General features: G+C 42.0%; 1 protein-coding gene across 2 annotated transcripts in view; it reads right to left on the reverse strand.

The window, feature by feature from the left end:
- PIGG (phosphatidylinositol glycan anchor biosynthesis class G (EMM blood group)) overlaps window positions 1–11,197 on the reverse strand; it is an 82,903-nt gene extending 71,706 nt beyond the window's left edge. The window contains exons 1-5 of one of the 2 annotated variants that reach the window (XM_061366054.1): window positions 10,999–11,197; window positions 7,381–7,586; window positions 5,997–6,206; window positions 3,773–3,961; window positions 2,172–2,310 (exon numbers count right to left, since the gene is read on the reverse strand). In XM_061366054.1, the coding sequence (XP_061222038.1) occupies window positions 2,172–2,310; window positions 3,773–3,961; window positions 5,997–6,206; window positions 7,381–7,586; window positions 10,999–11,158 (904 nt within the window). In that variant the 5' untranslated portion in view covers window positions 11,159–11,197. Of the gene's footprint in view, window positions 1–2,171; window positions 2,311–3,772; window positions 3,962–5,996; window positions 6,207–7,380; window positions 7,587–9,228; window positions 9,250–10,998 lie in introns of those variants that run through there. The other variant, XM_061366055.1, reaches the window with a different exon arrangement.
- Window positions 11,198–17,866: the final 6,669 nt, after the last annotated feature.

A 17,866-nucleotide genomic window follows, 5' to 3' on the forward strand; every position in this document is an offset into this window, starting at 1 on the left:
TAACCTCCAAACAGCTGAGTGATCTTTTTCAGCTACTGTCCTATGCTGTTGTAAAAGCAAAATTTATTCAATTCTCAGCAACTGCTATAAACACAACATTAATATTGTACCTGTAAAAAAGCAGGTGGTCCAGGAGATCACCTGAATACCAAGTTGCAGCCCACATCATAAAAGGGTTTGATAACTTTTACATTAGAAAAACAGAAAGCACTACACTAGACTGATTTAACGCATGGACAAAGAATGAGAATTTGAAACGATCTTGACAGCATTTTGGAATGTTCCTGATAATGACAATAGCTCAAGATATAACTAATTATCAGGTTGCTAGGCAAACAGAATTACAGGTCAGATAAAGAATGCTGACGCCCAAATCCATGGCTCTGTACAGGCAAACCTAGTGATTTTTAAAGAGTTCTGTGCAGGATGCCATTACCTTCCTGCAGTTATGTGGATTAGCCTTCAGTCCCACAGACACCTACACACATGAATGATTTCACAAATGTAAGTAATCTTTTGTTTAAGATTGTCTTGTCAATTGTTTCTTTGCATGCTTTAGTAGTTACATAACACTGTTTTTCTATTATGCTTTTTCTTTGTTCTCTTTGTAACTCCAGGCACTGAAGTGTTTTGACTTAAGTACGGTACAGAAAGAATTTTATATGCAGTCTTTATAACTCTCAAGGGTCCCTTTAAGAGCATTAGATCTTCTCTCATTTCTCATGTAGCTTTGATTAATCCCATGCTTGTACAGAATGCCATCTATAATCCCTAAAACCTCTTTGCATGAGTGCCTGCACATCAGCAGTTTTCAGATTTCATCTTTAAAGGCAAGTTCTTCACTGGTTAGAGAAAGACAAACTACTAAATGCATTTAACCAATCATGGGTGACACATTCCTGCAGAAGGCTACACAAGTAATATTCTGACAGCATACTAAATGCAAAAGCCCACAGGATTACTATTTTGAGATCTACTAAATTAACTACAGTACATTTTGTTTACAATAGGATCATAAAGAGCAGTCGCTAGAATTCTGATTAGTGTAGCAATGAGAAAGCTGCTCTGTATTTATATGAGCATCATTAGAAATCACAAACTTGATCCAAAAGACAGGTGAACAGAGGTATTTTACTGTATTGTAAAACCTGCATGTTTGATTTAAACCTAATAGAAACTAATCCCAGTGAATAGGAGATTGCATTTACAGAACCTACACTCTCATGGCCTGATTCCTAACAACTAACAATGAAATTTGTAAAGCAAGAACTTCCCTGAGCACTATGGTCAGCTCTTGACTTTGTTTTGGGTTTGAAAATAGTTCAATGACTCCTCAAACAATGCTTTCTCTTGTAGCTGAATAACAACTTTATAAATGAAAGAGATAAATGTACTTCCACCATGCTGCAGAAACCTCTAGCAAGATAAACAAGGCAAGGTCCTGCAAACAAGGTTCAGCTTTAAAAACAAGGAAATCAGACTGACATGAGCAAAAGGCAGAATGAAAGGAAGAGGGAAGTACTATTTTGAAGAAAATATTAAGTCCTGCTATAACTACATTTCACCAATTCACTCAAGTCAAGGAGTTTATTTAAACAAAACTACATATTAAAGATTCTCTACCACACCATTCTCTTCTTGCCTCTTACCTTAAGATGTACTACACAAGTAGAAAATAAGTTTCAGAAGCAGATAAACTCACAGAGATAAATTCAGAGAGAAAAAGCAGTTCTTCATCTTTCCTGTTACACTCAGAATGAGAAATTGTCATTCATTCCTCTATGCCGGCTCTCTAAGATGGAAGAATGGAGGCCAGGGAAATATTGTAGCCAAGACAGACAAAACTCAGTTTAAACAGAATTTTATTTCTAATCTTATCCATTTACCACTATCCCAGAATCCTGACAACAGATCACATTAGCTCTCAACACTCAAGTAGGACAGTGCTGCAAAAGGTTACCCTCTGAGAATTACCCAACTCTCTCAGTGGGAGAGAAGCCTACATCATGGTTTCAAAACAATACAGGTGCAAACTCTGGCTAAAACTAGAGTTCTACGCCACACAGAATGACCTTGCCAGATATCTCTAGAACTTTTCAGGAGGAATTCCAGAGCTAATATAGGGATGGCAATGTGCTCTGAAAAAAGGTCAAAGATTTTTTGATCCTTACCACTTCTCTTTTCAAAAGTGGAGCTGATAAACAGTAGTGGTGTGTGTACTTCTCCAGCTGAAGAACCACCATGACTACCTGTTTCAGACATCCCATGATCCCCACAAACAACTAGCAAATTGGGAAGAGAGGCTTCTTCCTGCAAGTCACAGAAAAAAAATAAAGATACAGGACAAACAAGATGTGCATACATAACGCTTCACTATCTTTGTCATTTTCACACGAGTATTTCTCAAAATAATTTCCATTTTTTAAATTAGCTCACAACACCTGGGGCAGATCACAAGAGTCATCTGCAACTGCTATACAGTAAAATTAATTTTTAACAGTTAAGGCACACGTATGTATGCTACATACTTTTCAGCACATTACAAAAAAAAAAAAACCAACCACAAAAAAGCTTAAAGGATTAAATTATCGGGGGGGTGGGGGGGAGGGAGGAATCAGGAGTCCAGGAGCAGTAGCATTATCAGAGAAGTATTTGCCCCTCCATTTCTTCAACATCATTGAGTTTTTAATATAAATGCAAAATTATTAATATTGTAAATATAAGTATTATAGAAGCAATATAAGAAATTACCCTATTTCTAAGAATCTCTAGTCTCAAGTGCTTTTGGGGTAGAACTACGACATGACTGCGCTCAAATTATGTTTATTTTTCTGAAGAAAAAGAAACATAAGCATAAATGAAGCCTCTCCAACAATTTCAAGCTAACAAAGACAGCAGAAAATAAATATTGTGATTCCATAACAAAGCAGCTTTTTGTCATCTCTAGTTATTACCAGTACCAGTAGTGATTTTATTATTTCTGATTCTAAAACAGAGATAAAGGTTTGCATATGTTCAGCAAAAGCAAAACATACTAACAGACTGCAGCAAAACCACTGCAATGTTCATTAAATCACAGATTCCACAAGCAGGATTTAATCTCTCTTATAAAATAGCATCTGACTAAAAATACTATTGAAATTTTGTAAGCAGCTACTGTGAACTGCAGTTGCCAGAACCAACCAAGAAAAAAGCTTCAGGGCACATCAAATTAGGACTTAGTATTTCAACATCCAGACTATTTAGTTGAGTGACATCCTATATTTCCATATCTAAAACCAGATTCAGCTTTAGTAATTTGTGCTACATTTAACATAAAAAAATGCTACTTACAACCATAATTTCCATATTAATGTTTTCAATATCTAAGAATTAGGTATGACTTCACAACTGTAGAAATCAGAGCCAATAGCTATACATGCCCACTAGTCCTTCTGCTGAATTTCAGTACCAGAAAGCACACCAACCACCATTTTAATTTATGTGTGATATGAGAATTTTGGCATGCATTCCTCTTCTCTTCCTGCACACCAAGGGGGAGTACTTCCCACAGCTATTCAGAAGAGACTGCTAACAGATGTTACTAAGGTCAGTCAGTAAATCCTTAAAAATGATACTATATACCATTAACTGGGGAATGGCCAGGGAAGGAAAAGAACAAAAGAATACCCATTTTGGTCTAGGAATAAACAAGCCACCACCCACAACCAGGCAAGCATTTTAAAGTTAGTCCACAACTAACAGAAACTGATCCAAGAAGGAGCTATATTACCTTTGAAAGAAGAGAAATATGAATCTTCTTCAGGATGTTATCCATTTCCCGCAGTTTTGTTCCCACTAATGGGCTGTTTGGCCCAGTCACATGTCCAATATGGTCCAAGCCCAGGTAATGCAGTATTAGAAGATCCCAGTCTTCTCTCTTTAACACTCTATCCAAATGCCTGGTAACATTATCATCAACCTCAGAAATAAAAGGAAAACAATTACAAGGTAAAAATTGTTCCAGTCTTGTATAAAGCACAGAAAAATGAGATCACACTATCCATGAAAATTCTGTAAAAGCTGATGAGAATTAGAGTCACTCACAATGTTAACAGAGGAAAAAAAAAAAATCAGATTGATCAGTTCAATGTCAAGCAGTCAAAAAATCTGTCTTACAACACAGACTCTTTACCCCATTACACTTTTTTCTGGTCATGAGGCACCAGATTACACGGAAACAGAGAAAATAGGTCACCATGCTTCCACAGATACTTTTAACAACTGCTTTAAGAAATATTCAGTCACTTCTATCCTTCACACTCTTGATTTATCACTTCAGAAGTAGGTATAGGGAAAAGCCTCTCTTTGGTGCTTGGAAGCACAGGGGAAAAACCCACTCCCCTTCTTTCCACTCAATTTTTTCTACTGTGCAAACACAAAAAGATTGTACTTGCTGTAGGTAAAAGAACTGACAACACAGCAAGAAAGAAAAATTATTCAGAAAGTGTTATTTGGGGCCTAATTCATATGTTCTGCTTAGGTTCACAACCTATTTTTAGTTGCATATGTTTCTCTCTGGATATTAAGAAGCCTTGCAAAATTTCACATGCAACACCATTTTGATGACTCTGGATATAACTACCTAAAAAAAATAATAAAAGCTTTCTGCTTAACAGACCATACGCGATCTTTATGCTTTCTGAATAATGAGCTTGAGAGACATGTAACTGCAACCAATTAAAAGTGTCTTACAGTGCACGTTAGACTTACCTAACTTCCTTAAACATGGTAATAAGAATACTTAATGTCAGTAGCAGCAGGTTGATAGCCTCAGGTTTTACAAAACATAAAGGTTCAAAATACAAACTAGAATTGCCAAGCCATTTACTCTTTTAGCGTGCCCAGAATAAGAAATTTCTTCAATTTTTCATTTACTTTCTGTGCTCCTTGTTTGATAACATACTGAAACACTACTCATATTGCAACTACAAAAGCAAAACAATGCTATAGAAAGTGTGGCTCTAAGAATCATAGAATTGTTTAGGTGAGAAGGGACCTTAAAGCTCATCTAGTTCCAAGCCCCCTGCCATTGGCAGGGACACCTTTCAGTAGACAAGGTTGTTCAAAGGTTGCCCCATGCAATCTGGCCTTGAACAGTGCCAGGGATGGGGCAGCCAAAACTTCTCTGGGGAACTTCTTTCAGTGCCTCACCACCCTCACAGTAAAGAATTTCTTCATAATATATAACCTAAACCTACCCTCTTTCAGCTTAAAGCCATTACCCCTTGTTCTATCACTGTTCACTCTTAAGAAACATCCCTCTCCAGCGTTCTTGTAGGCTAACTTTAGATAGTGGAAGGCTGTTCTAAGGCCTCCCCAAAGCCGCCTCTTCTCCAGGCTGAATAAGCCCAGCTCTCTCAGCTTGTCTTCACAGGGAAGGTGCTCCAGCCCTCTGAGTATCTTCATGGCCCTCCTTCTGGACTTGGGATTGCCCTGACACAGGTGCAGGGCCTTGTACTTGGCCTTGTTGAACTTCATGACATTGGCACTGGTCCACCTCTCAAGCCTGTCAAGGTCCCTCTGAATTCCATCCCTTCCCTCCAGCCCGTTGACCACATCACACAGGTTGGTGTTGTCAGACCACAAGAGTGAGATTATATATTAACTGGCCCTTTAAAGATGGCACACACTAAAATAAATGTGATAGGAACTGGAAATGTGGATAGTGGAAGTGGTGTAACTTCCTAACACAAGTTTTGCGAGACTACTGCATGTTAGGAAAGTTATACAGTAGCACACTCTTTGTTACTGTATCATCCAAACACTTCCTACAGCATATGCACAAGTGACTGAAATGCTTATCTCCACATTGCCAATACTGAAAACACATATAAATGCAATTTTGTATTTAATTGTTAGGTTTGTATTACACAAGGATAGTTGTACTCATTCATTCTTAGAAGTTGCAACTATGTTTGTACTTATTTAACTTGGGATTATACAAAGCCTCTCACCTCTGTAAAGTCTGACACAAAAAAGGATGTTGTTCCATCATACTCCACAAAATGCTTTGGAAACAATTTAACCCAAGTATCATCACCGTAAAAGATTATTCTTTTTCCTGCTGTTTTTGCCTGCCATATCAGGTTGTCATCCAAAAGAGCTGGAGAGTTGAGATTCACGATAACATCAATGAAACCAGGTATGCTACCCGTCATCAAAGCCTACATAAAAGAAGAACATAAGAGAGACATGTGAACAGAAACCAAAAAGTTTCCAGAATTCAGAACACAGTGTTAGTGTAAGACAAAGTAATGAAGTAGACAGCAGAGAACTTATAATTTCAACAAAGAAACAAAATAAATTAAAAAGAACACATGAGCTGCAATGCCACATCACATCACCTGTCACAACATAGTGCTAGCTGATACAAGAAATCATAACTTCTCTGCAAAAAAGAAGTAAAAAATTGTATTTTCTTACTTAACAGACAGCAAAAAGACTTTGTATGCCAGCTGAAATTCACTCCATTTACTAGTCAGTAAAACACCAAAAAAGAAGACCCAAGTAAGCTGACTTAAGATAACAGTAACAATGGGAGCACATTCAAAACAGCAGTTAAGCATCTTCTGGAAAAAGTAATAAAGTCCACCTATCAAGAGCTACCAGGCTATCTCCCCTTCACTCTCTCACTGACCTTCCAGCTGACCTACCAAAGCTCATTCCCTCAGCTTCTTCAATGCAAGAAATGTCACTCAGATCCATCGCTGAGAAGCCTGGATGATCAAGTATTTTGATGACAGTCACAATACATATTTTAGTTACCTGGAATCTGGCAGAGTTTCATTTTTAAGCTCTGCAAAATCATCCGTATGACAAAACAGATTTACACTAAACTGGATTTCCTATCGGAAGTTATAAGAACACAAATAGCAATGAACATGCTCTTGAATAGAAGACAACTGGAAAATGTGATAACTGAGAAGCTAGTGTCTTACCATGATTATAAATAAAAAGATTATATCAATCACTTATGCCAGCACAAGGGCCTTAACTGCCCTTGACCAATTCTTACAGACCTTCCCACCACAGAGCTACCAACTAAGGAAAAAAAAGGCAATTTGATTTGAGTTGAAGCTGCCACTTCTTCCTCTTGCTCAGCCCCCTGTACATTCCTTTGACCTCTGACCTGACCCTTTCTTCAGGAAAAACCTCTGGGCCACAGCAAATCAGGACTCTATCCCATACACCACTACAGCAAAGCAAGTTCCAGCCACAAAGCGCAGTAACACAGCAAACCTACCCTTTATGCCAACTTTGAGCATATGAAATAACCCAGCCTTAAAAGCTTTCTCAGTTTTCGAGAAACTACCCTAAGTGGAAAACTCACCCACTTACCTTAATTCGAGGCATAGTCACAGTGGGTGGCTTCGCTTCAGCAATGAAACTGTAGGATGTCCCTTTTTCAATAATTTGTTTAGTATATGGCATGAACTGTTCACCTTTGGACCCAAACACAAAGTCATCTCTCAAAGCATCTATCAGCACAATGACAACTTTTTTGAAAAGAGGTGGTGGAATTCTGGTCCAGTTAGAAATCATTCCTAAACAGCAACAAAAAAAATGATATTAAAAGTCGTTAACAAATTTTAACAATGGCTAAACAGATGTTAAAGGACAACTTCTGTACTAAATTTATATTCATAAGTGAGAGGTTGCAAACAATAGCAAACATGAGAAGTAATCAGAGGAAGCAGAGTTTTCAGGCCATCCAGTACAGGAATGACACAACAAAAAATCCAGTACACCATCCAGGAAGTGAAACGAAACATGAGTGGAGTGCACAATGGGAAGCATCATGACGTGATGTGAATGAGCTGTGAAATGGAGAATGCTCAAAAGAATAAGAAGGAATAGTTGCTACCTTCTCTCTGGCTAATTTAGTAAAACTGAACTAAACACATCTGAAATACAACTTTTATTAGTAAAAAAGATGAAACATTCACCTGTGCTAATATCCACTTCTCCATTTCTATCAAGGCCTCTCAATTAAATCCCACCATAAGAGAACATGAGAATTACAAATAGACAGGTCCTTTGAAATCTGAGGGAAAAAGATCTGTGTACATTGGCACCCTTCAAGGTAGAAGCCTGTATGCCAGGACTGTTCAGTGATGGCAGCTTCAGGGTGAAAATCCAATTCCAGAATCCCCTGAACATGCTACATGGCCAAGTACATCAAAATGCTGCTGTGCATCAGGCAGTAGGCACTGTCTTGCCTTCAAGCTCACCTCTTTCCCTTTTATGGACTTAATGCTGGCTGCAGCAGCTCTTCATTTGCATTGAGCTTGGTCCACATGCTGACATTTAGCTTTTACAGCGGTAGTTTTTGGCCCAACCTCTAAAGGTCCCATATCTCTACCAGAGAAACACACAGAAGGACAAAATGGAAGCAGAATGGATCTTACCCACCAATCTCTACTTAAACAATATTGTGGTGAATCAGCTTCCCAGTACATGCGTTATATAAAGTAGCGGGTTTACACTCCTTCACAGTAAAATTTGTTTCTGTGTAAGTGGTTGACAAGTTGGAAAGGTCGCAGCCAATGTTGTGTCTAACAAACCAACCTTTAAAAAATTAACCTCTGAAACTGTGGTTTTGGGTAGATAGACAAACAACAATAAATTGACATTCACAGACTCATTACTGCTAGCAATTCTGTCCAGATGAGGAAACTGGGGAAGGGGGCACAACAGGGGGAAAAAGGAAGTCTCAACAACAAATCACTAAGTGCCAGCAACCTGATTAAAATTATAATGTTGTTTTTCCAGGACTTCATTTATCAGCTTAGAAGACATGCTTTAGCTCTCAGTGAAGGTGCAACTGGTGGTACTATACTGTTAGTTAAATCTTTCTCGGCATTTACTCCTATCCACTTGACTAGCGAAACAAAACTTGTTGGACACGAAAAATGTTCATATCACATACACCTCCTTCTCACAACTCCCTCTTACAGTGTTATTCCTCAGTAAGCCAAAGTATTGAAAAGTGGAAAGGAAATAGGATTCAATGACAAGACACTTTAAAATACTTATTGTAAGACAGTTAAAGCAATACATTGTGCAACTCCTGGCATGCAACATGCTTATTCATTCCTGCTATGGTTATTTAGAAAACAGTTACTTTAAACCAATCTGAACTTCTGTAAGGCACAAAGAAAAACAGAGGTTCTACCAAAAACTTACCACAATGAGGTAAGGTTTCACTGTTACACAGTCATCCCCCAGGCAAGACAGCATGGATCCAATAGCAGTCAGGACTCACAAAGTGAATCATTCAAGAAATTTAGAGCACTGAAGAAATACTATTTTCTGAACAGCTCTAAAGTAGACTGAAAGCCTTCTGTGTCATGGTTTTGTAAGTAATCTTCTGCCTTCAGAGTTTATAATCCAGACCAAGTGATAACTCTGCAAGCAAACTGTCACGCATGAACTACAGAAAGGAAGTTTTCTTCTACTGTCACTCCATTTCTGCCTACATCTACCTAGAGTACTAGTGACATGCCTAAATTTAAACTGCTTGTAGAACCCTGGGGCACACATTTATAATCTTCAGTTCAAAGCAGTCTTTTCAAAAGCCAGTTGTCTGACACCTCCCTCCCAGCCGAACAGTCCCCTGCTATGGTAGTCTCCTGATAATAATCACATGTGAATGGAACATTTCACTCACAGCAGCCTATCAAACATCTCTGACAGTCTTGGTAATCTCCAGCTAAACAGCAGCCTGCCATTTGGCTGCATCGACACACTGTTACCAGATTAGATTCTTTCGGTGTTCCTGCTGAACTGGTATCAACACACTATGCTCTAAATTACACAACCTTCTCTTCCCTCCACTCTTTCTCACAATTTAAGTAAACCTGCCCGAACATGCATAATGTCATATACTTTAGAAGGATTAACAATAACACGTAGATAAAGGTCCAGTTTGGCAGTTACAGTCCTGTTCCACCAAGTTAACCATAAGTGGTGGTACTGAGCAAGAGTTTTGTGTGTGCAAAATACTACTTAACTCAGCTGTCCACTGATCCTTAAATTCCATCCAAGCCCCAAACACTGGTAAAGAACACTCCTTCAAGTACACATTCCTCTTTTTCACATTATTTTAATGTAACTTGTGACTGGACATGAGAGACAGCTATTTACCAGCACATCCTCTACCAACCTTTCATTAAGAACATGCTTGAAGACTTTGATTTCACAGTTTCAGCTAAGAAATACTGAGCAGGACCTGTAGTGACCATGACTTCAGAGAAACAGTAATGGCCAGCAACACTGTGCATTTTGCAATCTGACCAGACTGTGATGCAAACCTTTATTACTGCAGTTGCTTTCCTCACTACTGAAGTGTCAAAGTGTCACTAAAGTGGCATTAAGACATTCACGCACCACAGAAACCACGATTCTCCAGCACAATGCAACCAGTAAGTTAACACAGCAAGCACGTGAAGCTTTGTAAGTGAAATGGTATTATTTAATGTGAACAGCTTGCCATTAAAGAGCATCGGGATTGGGATGGCCAAGGCCAGAAAAGCACACCCTCAAAAAACGTGGCAGCTGATGCTCAGGCCTTTTTGCGAGCAGGCTCGCTGTCAGTGACCGACAACCACGTGCAAAATCAGTTAATTTCTAATCGTCTTGGAAGCAGGTGTGGAAACATGCTACAGACAGCTGTCCCGCTGTCTGTAGCGGCACCGGCTGGCACCGGCTGCTCCGGCTGCTCCCGCCTCTGCACCCCACAACACGGTGACCCGGCGCACACGCGACGGTGAGCAGCACGACACGCAGCCCCTCCGGGGTTCTCCGCCCGACCCTGACCCCGCCGCGCCGGGCCAGGGTTACCTCAGCGGGAGGTGACAGCCGTAAACGTTACCTAGGGTGAGGCGGGGCGGGCCGGCCAGCTGCCCTGGCGAGCAGGAGCCACAGAGAAGGGGAGGAGCGGGCTGCTCGGATTACCTGGGCCGGGCGGGGCCGGTTCGGCTGGAAGGTCCCCGCTAGCCTCTCTGCGGGGCAGGGACCTGACGGGCACCGGGAAGAAGCCACGGAGGAACAGCGCGACCCCCAGCACCTCCACCAGGAGGCAGGAGGTGGCGAACACACCCGAACGCAGCCTCATCCTGCTCTCGCGGAGCCGACCTCCCCCGGCCCCGTTCCGCCGGCTTTCTGGGGAGCACACCAACCACCCCGCCCCTTCCCCCACAGACCAATTAGAGCCCGCAGTACCTGCCCGCCGAGCACTACTATTGGCTAGCGGCCAGCCAACCCCCTCCGCGGGAGGCGTGGTCCCAAGGCGGAAGTAGACCCTGCACTTGCATCTGCGCGTTGAGATGTTTCGTTGTGGAAGGGAGAGGGAGGTGCTGAGGCCTTAGGTTCGTGCCGGTGGTAGAGGCGGTGTTTGCTCCAAGGACAAGCGGCGCTGAGAGCTGCTTGCCCTGAAACACGGGTTGGAAAACAGGGCTGTGATGGCAGGGAGATTTCATGTGAAGCTGCAGTACCGGCGTGGCAGGCGAGAAAAAGTTGGTGACTATTGCAGGTGTGTGGCAAGCAGCATCTCCCCACATGCATATACATTTCTTTTTACTGAGTAGTATTAAACCTTTTAGTTTCCATTGATAGGGAGCAGACTAGCGGGCATGCCATGGCAGATGTAAGAGGAGACATAAATTTGTAGAAAACTTTAATTCTGTGAAAAAGGAAACAAAGGACATTCTGCAGATAGAAGCAGTTGATACTGATCTCGCTATGATCATTGATAAAGACAGCGTGGAAACGCAAAACATTTCTTTCTGCTAACAAAACTGCTTTTCATCTCTACCCAAGCAGTTTGTGTCCTGACTCTGCTAGAAAGGTGCAGAATAGGTTATTTGCAGCACACATAACTCCTTAGCTTGCCCTGTGAGCAGCATGTTTTCCCTGAGAAGTGATGCAGCAGCCACAGGCTGCCTGTCTGGCAGTCACTATCCTGGGCTGAGCTGTGTTCTGTTACCAGATAAAGCTGCGCTGCGACAGCTTAATGCCACTGACACCTCACCTGTTTACAGCCACCATCCTATAGCTATGTGCCTGGTGATGTGACTCTACAAGAACCATATAATTGGGGTCCACAGCAGTTTTTCTGCTGGGCCATTTCCTTTGACACCAGGTAAGATCTGTTTTGCATAAAGACAAGCCAAATGCATTGTACATACTTCTGAGAGTGTTTTCCCACTTAAACTGGTCAGTTTGTGCTTTTACTGCCAGTTTTTACTGGCCAACTGCTCATGCTGGACTTTGCAACAGCTGTCACTAGGCAAAGCTGCCTTGATGTGAAAGACACACGTGAGTGGGTTTGGGATGAAAGCTTTGTATAACTTCATATCCCTCCAAGGCTTTCCTAGGGTGTCTTAATCAGCTCGTGGCTTTTGGGCTCACGCTGCTTATGTGACAGATTGGAGATACATTTCTGACCACTCTGCTACATTTAGGCCATGTAGTAAGTGCTTTTTCCGATCCCTTTTACCACCTTATGGTGCTACTCAGACTACTTCTAACATTTCCGTTTCCTAAGAAGAAGCAAAGCCATTATGTGAAAAAGAAGCTGCATTTTGTTAGATACAGTTTGGTTGTTTCTTTACAGAAACATGGCTTGCAAGGCCCATGAAAGTTAGTATTCAGTAATTGACTGCAGCTGACTAGAGACAGCACAGTGAAATTCAGAGAGAATGTGCAAGGCTTAAAATCATTAGGCAAGGGCAAAAGCAAACTTCTGGCTTTTACTGGCAGCCACTGTGTGTGTGCTTCAAGCTCTAAGATGTCTTTATGTAACACGCCTCAAACTTACATTATTTCTATGTCTAGAAAACTGAGCTGGTTTGTTACTTTTAATGAGCATTTTCTGTTTTACTTTGAGCTAGTAAGACTCTCCAAGCAGAAAATAAGAAAAGTTAACTCTCCTAACACATACAAAACACCCTAATGAGGCAGTGTTTATAAATAACAAAACAACAACTAAAAAATACCTGCTTTTTATTTCCTGAACAGATATAGCACATTCCCTTTCAGGAGTAAGGTGGAAATTCCCCAAACACTGCATCTTTCTTCATGTTCCACACCTTAAAATTCCCACGTAAGATCCCAGTTTCTGTGTTCGTGCAAAAAGATTCCTCTAAAGACATAAATACACTAGCTAGCATGTTGTTCACACTCCTTAGTACCTGTTTCTGACCATTCATAGAATCATAGAATGGAATCATAGAATAGTTAGGGTTGGAAAAGACCTTAAGATCATCAGGTTCCACCCCCCTGCCATGGGCAGGGACACCTCACACTAAACCATATCACTCAAGGCTTCCTCCAAACCAGTCTTGAACACTGCCAGGGATGCAGCATTCACAACCTCCCTGGGCAACCTATTCCAGTGCCTCACCACCCTAACAGGAAAGAATTTCCTCCTTATATCCAATCTAAACTTCTCCTGTTTAAGTTTTCACCCATTACCCCTTGTCCTATCACTACAGTCCCTATTGAAGAGTCCCTCCCCAGCATCCCTATAGGCTCCCTTCAGATACTGGAAGGCTGCTATGAGGTCTCCACGCAGTCTTCTCTTCTCCAGGCTGAACAGTCCCAACTTTCTCAGCCTGTCTTAATACAGGAGAAGCTCCAGTCCCCTGATCATCCTTGTGGCCCTCCTCTAGACTTGTTCCAACAGATCCATGTCCTTTTTATGTTGAGGACACCAGAACTGTACACAATACTCCAGGTGAGGTCTCACAAGAGCAGTGTAGAGGGGCAGGATCACCTCCTTCGACCTGCTGGTCACGCTCCTTTTGGTGCAGCCCAGGATACAGTTGGCTTTCTGGGCTGCAAGCGCACACTGAAGCTGGCTCATGTTCATTTTCTCATCGACCAGCACCCTCAAGTCCTTCTCCGCAGGGCTGCTCTGAATGTCACAGTATCACACAGTATCACAGTATGTTAGAGATTGGAAGGGACCTCAAAAGATCATCTAGTCCAATCCCCCTGCCGGAGCAGGAACACCTAGATAAGGTTACACAGGAACGTGTCCAGGCGGGTTTTGAATGTCTCCAGAGAAGGAGATTCCACAACCTCCCTGGGCAGCCTGTTCCAGTGTTCCGTCACCCTCACTGAGAAGAAGTTTCTTCTCAGGTTTAAGTGGAACCTCTTGTGCTCCAGTTTGTACCCATTACCCCTTGTCCTTTCATTGTTTGCCACTGAGAAGAGCCTGGCTCCATCCTCGTGACACTCCCCCTTTATATATTTATATACACTAATAAGGTCACCCCTCAATCTCCTCTTCTCCAAACTATAGAGACCCAGCTCCCTCAGTCTTTCCTCATAAGGGAGATGCTCCACTCCCTTAATCATCTTAGCTGCCCTGCGCTGGACTCTCTCCAGCAGGTCCCTGTCCTTCTTAAACTGAGGGGCCCAGAACTGGACACAATATTCCAGATGAGGTCTCACCAGGGCAGAGTAGAGGGGAAGGAGGACCTCTCTCGACCTACTAACCACCCCCCTTCTAATACAACCCAGGATGCCATTGGCCTTCTTGGCCACAAGGGCACAGTGTCGGCTCATGGTCACCCTGTCGTCCACCAGGACCCCCAGGTCCCTCTCCCCTACACTGCTCTCTAACAGGTCGTTCCCCAGCCTATACTGGAACCTGGGGTTGTTCCTGCCCAGATGCAGGACTCTACACTTGTTATATTTCATCAAGTTATTCCCCGCCCAGCTCTCCAGCCTCTGCCCAGCCTTTAGCTGTGCCTGGGATTGCTCCAACCCAGGTGTAGGACCTTGAACTTTTCATGGTTAAACTTCATGAGGTTGGCATCAGCCCACCTCACAAGCATGTCAAGGTCCCTCTGGATGGCATTCCTTCCCTCCAGCGTATCAACCGAACCACACAGCTTTCCACCACAGTAGCATCACCATTCCACCCCCTCAGCTTTGGCAAGTTCTTGTAGCAACATGCTTTCAAGGTCATTATTATTGCACTGAACTACAGGCATCAAATAGCTAAGAAAAAACCTGAGTGCTGCCCAAAACTTTAGATTTGACTGAGCAATTGCCTGTGAATCTATATTATGGCATAATGTACTCAAAATTGCTGATATGCATTTCTTTAGCCATTTTACAAGGTTTTGGGTGTAACCTCTTCCATTGTGCATGACAGATTTATGCCTTGTGAGAGCTGTTCATTTGATAAGAATTCAGAGTAAATGTTTATGTGCTCCCCAGTTTGTAAGCACATGAACAGCGTTGTGTGCACCAGTTTATGCCAATGGGTGCTTACTAATTTAAATAGCCTTTAGAAGGTTGAATGTTCATGTCAGAGTGTCAGGAAAGGTCACGCGGTAAAGTGCAATCCATGCAGTTCAGGAGGCTGTCACTTCATCAGCTCCAGCAAGCCTCTGAAGCACAGTGCAACTCACTCACATGGAAGATGAATCTATGTATTTCTCTGCATGAGCAGCATGTTGCTAATGCTGTTTTTGTGAAGAGCCACTCAAGCAAACTTGAGTGTTTCAGGGAAGAAGAAGGAATTTAATACTCCCTGCCAAATCCTCATGGGAAGCATTGCCCCAAAGTATGCTGAGAAGTGGGCATATAGAAGGCCAATCAAGCCTTGCCTTGACCAGGCATACCATCGGTTCCACTAAACCAGTAGGAACACATTTTGGTGAAGCTGTTTGCAACCAACACTTAAAGCAGCCAAGTGATACTGTTAATCTCTCTGGCATCCCTCAGGGTTTTTTCTATACTATGGCAACAATTAAAACACAGATTTAGACAAAAAGGTGGGTGTGTCCCATGAGGGAAGAGCACACCACCTTCCAACGTTCTCCTCAGTTCATGAAATGCTGCATGTTAGCTCCATTTCTCCCGACAGTTTCAGTTTTTATATTTCACATTTTGTCTGGGGGGAAATTAAAAAAACAACGAGACCAAAGAAACCTTATTTTCCCCTCTCCTCTAGTTTCCAACAGAGCCAATATGCAGCCAGTTTCTTAAGGTTTTTTTTCTTCTTTCCGCTGCTCTCACTTAATCTTATTTTGACTGATCCCCTTGTAGTCTTGCTGTCAGGTTACCTGCTGTTAATAACTTCTAGGGATCTGCAGCTTACCACCTTGCTCTTTGAACTGTCACCAGTATTCTCCCCATGTGGTCCTAATTTAACAGGGTTTCAGTGACTGCGTGCGGTTCTGTGAAACCTGCACATTCTTCCAAACTTTACAAGGTCAGGTATGTGAACATCACATGCCAGTGTTTTAAACAAGCATCCCTATTCTGTGATTAGAGTGATACTTCATAAAGTTGTTCCAAATACATTCAGTACTGTATTGGGGAACACACAGTAGGAGCAGGAATGGGGGCAATTTCAAAATTGACCAGTGTAAGTAAAAGCCACTATTTTTACCTTCAGTGAGTGTGCTGTAGCATACCAGTAAATTGAAGCTGTGATAATAAATAAAATAAATAAATAAATAAATAAATGACATTTCCAGGACAATCTGGCACTCTGAAAGCACTGCTGTGTAGTTAGAAATCAGAAGGACACACAGTAATTTTTTCTCTCCTATCCTTTCTCCGTTCTTTAGTACCTAGTAATTTGAATGTATGTCTGGTCTCTGCTGCAGTCAAGCCACGGTAAAACATAAAAAAAGGTTACCAAAGACTGTCTACTGAAGTGTGACTGTTCCTCCTCTCTTCAGGTGCACTGCAAAATCTCCAGAGGTTTGTAGCTGCTGAGACAAAAGACAATGTAGAAACACTGCCATTGTAAACCCTGCTTCTCAAATCTGAGCCCGAATGGGAACTTCTGCACATAGAGGAGAATTAAACAGCAAAAACATATTAAAAAATATTTCCGTAGGTTTATCCACATCAAACAATTAGCTGTCTACACACATGCACATGCACACAGACTACCTTCAGGTTTAGGCACTATGGAGACCATGCTTGTAGAGCCTAAGGGATCAGGATTGAGGCAGCCAAGGATTACTGAAGAAGATAAACCCTGATAACCTCAGATGGTGAGCTGTAGGAAGGCAAAGTCTGTTTTGTTTCAGCAGACTGCAGACTTACTCCTTGCTGCAGTATGAAATTACTTGCTTTCAAAGGGGAAGCAAAGCTGCAGAGCAAGAACTAATTGAAAAAAGAGGCTGGTTGTTAGTTTTCCCCCCAGAGACCTGCACTCAAAGCCTACACTGCTTAGTAGCAATATCTCTATCCCACTTTCTCTGCATAGGATTGTACAGAGACTTAAACAGTCATTTCTGCTTAAGAAAGCACTGGCTTTACAATTGCTGTTGTGCTCCCTTGCAGGCAGGTTCTCTGAGATCTTCAAGCATAGGCTGGGATAGCTGAGCCTGATCCCCACATGTGCTGCTGGTTAGAACAGATCTTGGGATGCGCTGATGCAATGTTGGTTTTTCATTCAGTCTAAATAGGTTGGATAAAACACAAATCAGAATAAGAAGTCCTCAAGGAAATCTTCCAAAACCACTTGAGTAGATGACATCTTGACACCCTTCTCTTCCCGAAAAGTCAGCAGACTCCACCAGCTAGAGTAATGCCAGCCACTTAGCCTTCAGGGCAGGCATTGAGAGAAGGAGCCAAATCAAAGCACAACTAAAGCAACAGCTTTGCTTTGCATATGAAAACTGACCCAAATCCCTTCTCCCTCTAACTTTGCCCCTTATCTTACTTTGTCTCTTCCTTCAATTCCATTTCCTTTCCTGTTCTGTTTCTTATTCCTAATGACAAAGCTTGTGTAGCCATGTTCTATGTTTGACAGCCTCTCTCCTGCTCTTCCTAACGCCCTTAA

This window comes from Neopsephotus bourkii, unplaced genomic scaffold (genome assembly GCF_033783945.1).
Source record: "Neopsephotus bourkii isolate Nb327-2 ecotype Australia unplaced genomic scaffold, CSIRO-AGI_Nbou_v1 NB_1298, whole genome shotgun sequence".
NCBI classification, from domain to species: domain Eukaryota; kingdom Metazoa; phylum Chordata; class Aves; order Psittaciformes; family Psittacidae; genus Neopsephotus; species Neopsephotus bourkii.